Source organism: Agrilus planipennis, unplaced genomic scaffold, assembly GCF_000699045.2.
Source record: "Agrilus planipennis isolate EAB-ADULT unplaced genomic scaffold, Apla_2.0 scaffold11, whole genome shotgun sequence".
Lineage (NCBI taxonomy): Eukaryota > Metazoa > Arthropoda > Insecta > Coleoptera > Buprestidae > Agrilus > Agrilus planipennis.
In genome coordinates this window covers 725,923-733,717 of record NW_020440736.1, presented here as the reverse complement: position 1 = coordinate 733,717, position 7,795 = coordinate 725,923, and the positions used below count along the sequence as shown (strand labels likewise).

The 7,795-nt window shown below is 32.8% G+C and overlaps 2 protein-coding genes across 6 annotated transcripts in view; one reads left to right on the top strand and one right to left on the bottom strand.

The window, feature by feature from the left end:
• The window catches only part of LOC108733808, a 13,695-nt gene extending 10,830 nt beyond the window's left edge, over positions 1–2,865 (top strand). The window contains exons 1-10 of one of the 2 annotated variants that reach the window (XM_018465127.2): positions 332–525; positions 587–688; positions 775–833; positions 894–1,015; positions 1,071–1,356; positions 1,420–1,827; positions 1,884–2,100; positions 2,156–2,443; positions 2,509–2,607; positions 2,661–2,865. In XM_018465127.2, the coding sequence (XP_018320629.1) occupies positions 490–525; positions 587–688; positions 775–833; positions 894–1,015; positions 1,071–1,356; positions 1,420–1,827; positions 1,884–2,100; positions 2,156–2,443; positions 2,509–2,607; positions 2,661–2,774 (1,731 nt within the window). In that variant the 5' untranslated portion in view covers positions 332–489 and the 3' untranslated portion in view covers positions 2,775–2,865. Of the gene's footprint in view, positions 1–331; positions 526–586; positions 689–774; positions 834–893; positions 1,016–1,070; positions 1,357–1,419; positions 1,828–1,883; positions 2,101–2,155; positions 2,444–2,508; positions 2,608–2,660 lie in introns of those variants that run through there. The other variant, XM_025979878.1, reaches the window with a different exon arrangement.
• The window catches only part of LOC108733809 (single-stranded DNA-binding protein 3), a 15,371-nt gene extending 7,788 nt beyond the window's left edge, over positions 1–7,583 (bottom strand). The window contains exons 1-11 of one of the 4 annotated variants that reach the window (XM_025979882.1): positions 6,859–7,581; positions 6,538–6,610; positions 6,407–6,468; positions 6,268–6,352; positions 5,118–5,159; positions 4,976–5,062; positions 4,733–4,909; positions 4,580–4,628; positions 4,404–4,433; positions 3,706–3,905; positions 2,927–3,530 (exon numbers count right to left, since the gene is read on the bottom strand). In XM_025979882.1, coding sequence (XP_025835667.1) covers positions 3,120–3,530; positions 3,706–3,905; positions 4,404–4,433; positions 4,580–4,628; positions 4,733–4,909; positions 4,976–5,062; positions 5,118–5,159; positions 6,268–6,352; positions 6,407–6,468; positions 6,538–6,610; positions 6,859–6,914 — 1,272 coding nt within the window. In that variant the 5' untranslated portion in view covers positions 6,915–7,581 and the 3' untranslated portion in view covers positions 2,927–3,119. Of the gene's footprint in view, positions 1–2,926; positions 3,531–3,690; positions 3,906–4,403; positions 4,434–4,579; positions 4,629–4,732; positions 4,910–4,975; positions 5,063–5,117; positions 5,160–6,267; positions 6,353–6,406; positions 6,469–6,537; positions 6,611–6,858 lie in introns of those variants that run through there. The other 3 variants (XM_025979881.1, XM_025979884.1, XM_025979883.1) reach the window with 3 other exon arrangements.
• Between the last annotated feature and the right edge of the window lie 212 nt (positions 7,584–7,795).

Here is a 7,795-nt window from a genome sequence, read left to right as displayed (position 1 = left end):
AATTCCTAATAGTTTAATACATTCAATAAATAATCGTGTATATTGTACCTAGTCATGTTTTTTATATGCTTTTAAAAATATTTTTTAGATTTTATTGTATTTTTATAGAAGTGTAAAATAAAAATTTTTAAAATATTGCAGTGTCGTAGGCGAAGTTAAGGTGAGGAGCTACCACGATAGAATTTATTAAATTTTGCGCCCCACATATTTTAATTTTGTGTAGGCGCCAAATTTCTTAATTTGCCCGTGTCCGTAAGGGCTCTACGAGGTCTGTGCGTTTGGCAGCCGTCTCTGTAGCGAGCTTCTAGTCACGGTAATGGTTAATTGCAGCCAATACCATAGATAAGCCAATACTCAATGGCCATTATGTTAGAAGTATTTGTCAAAACAACACTTAACCTGCAATTTTATAAATTGTAGTAATTATAAAGCAGCATATCAACAACATTTTGCTTATGATTTTGCTTTTCTTTTTTCTTAAAAAATTAAATGGAAAGTGCAGTAGAACAACATAATTTTAGTAATGTGTGTATTATAACAAGTTGTTTATAACAGAATCGGTGTTATTATATACGATTTGTTTCAGATAATGGATCCACAGAGCAGTTCTTACAAAAGTTACTTGGTTACTCAAAAATTGCCATTGCAAGTGAAAGATGAAAATTGCCCTCATATTTCAAAAATTATCGTAAGTGTTTATAATTAACTATAACATGAGCAATATTTTCTGGAGAAATTGACAAATGAATACTAATAACTAAATACTTTTTACAGAAGGACGTGAAATTTGATGTACTTAAAGTAGTTGATTGTAACACTAAAGAAGAAGAAAGGTGATAAAGATTAATTTATTATTGTAGGCAGATATTTTATTATTTATTTACATGTTTCAGTTTTCTTTTTAATTACATAGGAAACGATGGTTTGCACTATTGCCTGAAAACAATATTAAATGATTTCTTTAGCAAGGTAGCTCACCAGACTGTACTAGTTTTTATGGATGTCCTAAATAATGGTATTTTTTAATTCAGTTAATTGTCAATAACAACAGTTAAATATCTTTTTTGTAGTTTCTCCACATTTTGATAAGGAAATTGAAGATATATTTCACAAAGAAGCTGCAACTCATAAAATTGAAAATCTAAAAGTGTCAACTTTTGAAATAGCTTTTGATACTTATACAGATTTTGTAAGTGGCAACCAAACTTCATTAACAGAAGCAGACTTTACTTATTTTGATTGTAAAGTTGTTAAACTTAGAGAAATATTAAAATTCTTCAAAACCAGACAAAGAAGTGGATGGCAAGCTTTTGTAATAAGGATAAATTATACAATTAGCTGTCATATACAGAAGTTGTACGTAATATGTGAATAATTGAATCACTGGATCTGAACTTTGAACAAATAATATTGTTTTAGGTGTAACATTGTCTTTCTCAATCCAGAATTAAGCACTGTTAATGATGGGGAAGATATTATTCCTGTTAATAGATCTTTGACAGCAATTTTAAATTGTCATTATGAACCCCAATTAAATTGTGGTTTTACAAAATTTATTTACACTTTAACAAGGGCTACTAATGTGTCTGTAGTTGTTAAGTATCCAAGTCAAGAACATAATTTTATGGGTGTGAAAACAGTATTATTTCACTCCTGCTTTAAATATGTAAATTCAAGTGACCCAGGAGAAATTTTGAAGTCTAAAACAAAGACAGGGGAATACATTAAGAGACTCAGAACTAAAATCATCAAAATAGAAAAAGAGACCAGGGCCAAGATTGTCAAAGAACTCAGTGATTTTTATTTTCAGCAATATTCTGTATTAAAGTAAGTTTAGAGAACAGGAGTTGTAAGTTTATTTGCAAAGTTTTTATTAATTTTAGAGAAAATTATGCTAAGGCATTATCTCAAATAGAAAACTCAAGGGATGCTTCAGAAAATATGGAAAATGCCAGTTTTAGTTTTAACCATTCAATAGCAGTACAGAATTTCAGTGAACTGGGAGATTGCTCTTCAAAAATAAAAGGTTTGGTGTATTTAATATTTGAAACTCAGCGACAATTCAAATGCTTTATCGTAATGAATAATGAACTACTGAAGGTATGTTATTTGTCCTTAGTACATGTAATCTATCTAATGTAAATTGAATTTCAAGAATAAAAAAGACTCTGAAAAATATTTAGAAGAAAAAAATGAATCATTGGAAGTCATGAAAATGGAAATTGAAAACTTAGAAAAGGAAAAAGCGCGTCTTTTAAATGTTATTGAAGTTAAAGACATGGAGATGACGGAACAAAAACAGAAAACTTATAGAGTAGTAAAACATTACCAAAGGGCTGTTAAATTTTATCAGACAAGTCGTGTAACAGATCAAGAGATAATTAAAGCCAATAGAAAAGAAATACATTCTCTACTTAGATACATAAATCAATTACGTAAGAAGGTAAACTAAATGACTTCACATATTTGTAACATTTAAACTTACAAAGTATTTTATAAAAAAATTAGGAATCTGGAAGAACTAGTGAAAACGTAAGAAGCAATCCACCTTTCTCAAAGATGATTCAGTTGAAATATTTTCGGAAATCTCAGTCCCCCAGTGCAATAGTAAGTTCATTATATGTTACTAAATATTGATTACTACCTTATCTTTTTTTTAGAAAAATTGTATCAAGGAGAGAAGAGACTATTACAAAGATGATGATAACACAAAAGTCAATAATGTGACTAACGTAAGCGAAGTGCCATTTGTTAGAATTAGAGTACAAAAGTAAGACTGTAAGAGTTCTTAAAGTACCATTTTTTTTTTCTTTTAATTGTAGATACGCTTTTATCTTTCTCTTTTTTTATTTTTTAAATGTAACAACCTTGTTACANCAAAGACGACTGCAAAATCATGTAGGTATTACAAAAAGAAACTAAAAGAGTGAGAAAATAATCATTCCTGTTTCAAAGTTAAGGCCGCTTTATTTTAAAAAGGAAAGCTACTAAATGTCCCACAAGCATAGAAGATAAGAAATTAAAAAATAAAAGGCACTAAACCGAAAGTATAGTCTTTCCTAGTATTATCAATATTTTCTTAATCCATTCGACTAAATTATAGAATATCGATACCAAAACTACCAGGACTTTACATTTCTATTTTTAAGCCTACTCACATTTTCGCCAGGTCCTCCGAAACCCGCTAAATTATAGTCTCCCATTCCGCTTGCACTATCGTCTCTTGGTGTTCCGGGACCGCCATTGGCGGGAGAACTTTTCATGCCGTCTATTCCGTCTCCATTTAATACAGGCCCCATTGAATTTGGTCCCATTGGACCCATGGGGCCACCCTCGGGACCACCACCCATAGAAAATTCTCCTGGCATAATGCCGCCAACCGCCGGCTTCATTGTCGTGTACATATTTTCACCGCCAGAATTTGACGAATCTTGGGGACTGGGCATTATTGGTGTTCCTGGGCCAGGAGGACCTGCTGACCCAGGTGGACCTCCATAGTTCCCCGGCGATGATGATGAGTAATTCATAGGCTAAATCAATAAACACTTTTATTTGTTTTTGTTGTCTTAAGAGCAGTTAAAAATAAATTAAGACACACGTGAAAATTAGACATCTGGGGAAGAAAACTCCCATCAATGAAAAATTTTAACGTGTTGTAGAAAATAGAAAATTATAAATGGTTACACTTACACTAAACGATCTTACCGTTGATGTGTTTGGTTGCCACTGTGGTCTTCCCCCTGGGCCGGTCATTGACATTGGAGGCATAGGACCTCCAGGACCTAAACTACTGTTTGGGGGAGGTCCCCGTAATCCGGGACCGTACGATCCAGGACCAATGGGACCCATCGATGGACCACGCGGCGGATTCATTCTGGGGTTCATGGGATTCATACCTGGTGGACCTGTAGGATATTTACCTCTAAATTAGCGGTCAGAAGCAGGTACATTAGCACAGGTTACAGAAGGCATGCTAGGCTTCACTAACAAATATACAGATGCACATAGGCTGATCAACTATAACAATTAAATATGTGAAAGGGGTTTAAAAAATCGCGGCATTTTGACATTATTTCAAACGATTGTAGAGAACTTTCTTATTTGGATATTTATGCTAATATTGCTTAGAATGATACAAAAAAAATTATACATCATTAAAAGAAATCAAAAGAGGAATTATTCATGTTAACTGCAAAAAAAAACTGATTGTCCAGAAAGAACCAAACAAATGCACACAAAAGTTAGTTACTGTTGAAAAATTATTTGTTTTTATAGATATATATATATATATACACAGATAGATAAAAGCACATGATCACCACTAAATAGTGAAATCTATGAAAAGCTAAGCAAGCAGCATGTGCAAGGGGACATTTCTAGTGGTGAAGGAGCGCATTGCCTACCTTGCCAACCTACAAACTCTCCGCCTTCACCTGGAGACAGAAATAGATGCATTACATGAGGCATATCATTAAATTGGCATCATGCTTGTGCTCTTTTATGGTAAATTTCATTTAAAAATCAATCAATTAATCAAAAGATGTCAAAGCATAGTTATTAATTCAAAAAAAGTTCTCACCCTGTCTTGTTGGATCCATATTATTAGGCATCATTGGTTGACCTGGGGGCTATAAAATTTTAACATAAATCAACAAATTTTTCATCAATTAACAAAAATGGCATTATGTATCAAAATAAACTATTCATTAAATTTTTAAAGTTGTCTACTAACTCCATTAAAATCGCTTCCTATTTGCGGCATTCGAACTCCTGGTCTAGGGCCTGGAGGATAGCGTGGTCCCATGAACGGTTGTGAAGACATCATCTGTGAATGGGGCGGAGGGGGTTGTGAATGCGGTGAAGGTTGACTTGACGGGTGGGTTGGAGGAGACGGCCGCATTGTCGAGTTCTGAAAGTAACGCCATGTAAAATCGTTATAATTTAGAATTTTTTTAAAAGTTAGAAATATATTTACCGGAAAGAAACCTGGAGGAATCGGACCCCCTGGCATTCCATCATTTGGGGGCATTTGACCCAATGGACTTGGCGCTGGACCAGCATTCTGTGAATTATTAATTTAGTAGACAAATATTGATTAACTATTATTTATAACTCACGTGAGCTATTCCATTAACTCCATATCCAGAATTGACAAACCCCTAAAAGTAAAAAAAGAATAGACAAACTGCAGTTCTTGGACTTGCACAATCGACGCAGATTGATTGTAAACTTCTTTCCGGACTGTTCTGCCGCAGATATCTCCTTTTCAAAACGCTCCGTTATTCTTCACCAACAGCACCTCCTGTAGTGACTTTGCTGGTGTTGGGAATTTCATAGACCACAACAGAACAATTCGCAAAAAAGTTGGAACAAAAAATGTAAATGTTAAGTTTAATTTCGCAAATTGTCTTTTTTTAAGTTTAATTTTTCGAGAAAGTTATGCATGAAATCTTACTAGGTATATATACACACTGAAATAATTCCTAGTAAATTAGAATATGTTGTGTATGTTTCTAGTTTTTGTTTAATTCAACTATTTTACACGAATTTACGTAATGTAAAATAAATCTAATAAAACGCGCCAAATAAGCAAGTAAAATTAATTTACTCATACAATAAGCAACGTATTATCAAAACTATCTACCATGCTCAGATAAAAACCCAAGGTCCTATACCTAAGGTCGAACGTAAACGTTTTACATTTACCCAATAGAATAATACTGTACTTTGTTTAAACATATACCGACTATAAAAAATATTTTTACATTCTGAATTTGAAGAGTTAATCATGAAAGAAAAAAATACATACATACACACATTCATTATATGTATGATCAGGTAATACATCTGTATAATGTTTATGTGCTCAATGTATGTATAGTAGAACAGGTTGCAAGATTGCCAAATCTAATATTAGTTTCACTATTTATAGTTTCTGTTTTAAGTGGTAATCTTTTTTTTTTTTGTTTTGTAAATTAAATTAGAATTTAATTAGAATCAAAAACAAAGGCCACATTTAGCACTGACTCTAATAGATATCTACAACTTTTATAAAAAGTAAACAATAGTAGTTTCAAAATATTTTAAAGTATTCGGATTGCTTTTTTGTGAAAATCTGAAGTATTTTTGGCAACATTGCATAAATTTGTATCCAGCAATACTGAGCTGGGCCATTGCACCTGGTAAAACGCGTATTAAGGCAACGTTGCCACGGTCCTTTTTAATAGTATTGATCCACAAAGAGATTGTAAATGCATGGCTACTCACATAATCGTGGAAAGCTTTTGCTTCTGACGAATGTTCGCACGTGTCTCGTCTTTCTGGGGCAGCACAATACAGGTCCCAAAATACGCTAAAATTTTATAATTTACGAAAAAAATCGAATAAGGTATATATCAAAACTTACCACCACCATGAATGTAAAAATCCAGGTGGTTCACCTAACGTTATATTTTTCTCCCACCTTATCTAAAATATTTAGCAAATTAAAACAGTCAAGTACTTAATGATTGTTTTTATATTTCATAGTAAATTTACCTCCGACAAAAAGGTTTGTGCGGCTTTTTGTGCTCCAATGTGAAGAAGATATTCGTAAACATACAGTGCAAGCCTGAAGAAGAAATGTATTTATTAACGTAAATTATTTGCTTAAATTCTCATTAGCAAAGTAAAAAACAATCATATTTAAATCTTCAGATAAGAAATTACAATGTCACGTGGTTTTGTTGTGATAAAACCACCCTAATTCTAATTGGACACAGCAAGAATTTATAAATAAATAAATGGTATTCTAATGCTACCAAGGGCGCTTCTATTTTTGCTCCAATTGTTTATTCTAAAAAATGCATTTATACTCACTTTTCTCGCGCTTGTGCGTCGGACGGTACAGACGACCCCTTTCCTTTCGCGTACATTTCTTTTGCATAAACCAACTCAAAAGACCGTAAACAGAATGCAGCGACTTTCGAATTTTATCATTTCTTGTTACACATTTATATTTCGAGCATATTCAACTTTTTACATTGTTAACGATACTTCAGCGCACATTGCCTTCTGGCTGTAGAGCACTTACAGCCAGATCTTTATTTGTTATTTGTACGTAAATATCACTTTGCAAAACAACTCACTGTCATTTTACAGGAATATATTAAACACACTACACACTTCACACGTCAAAATACTCACGACGCCGCTATCACTGTGATGTTGTTCAAACTGGGCATGCGTCAGTGTTACATTCCCGTTATCTATCTTCAATTTAGTACGAAGATCGTCCATTAAATTTATCAAATTATCACGCTTTATTATTACACGTAATTAAAAACACAGACTTTTCGCGTGTTTATGGTGGGTTTTACAAATTAATTATCAATTAATACTTCGATTTTTGCAAGAAACACACCTACTCGGACTAGCTGACGAACTAAACTTGGCAACGGCGTCTTTCCGAAGTGTGAACCGCTGCGACTGCGTACTTTCCCCACTCAAAATGAACAGGGTTGTATGTTATATGATCACTGATCATTAGGAAATAACTTCATCGTTCGAAACTACCACAAAAACTAATTCCCTTAAAAAAAAATTAAATGAAAATTCGTTTTACCTTGGTATTACATAATAAGTAAATTAATTAAAAAGTGAATTTAAACATTTACATAAATAATAATTCATTTCAAATTAATATACTGAAAGCCTTATGTCTACCATCGATAAATTGTTTAATTATGATGAATTTAAAAAACAACTTGAAGAAATGAAAAATCTTTCCGATAAATTACTGGATGGCTGGATAGTC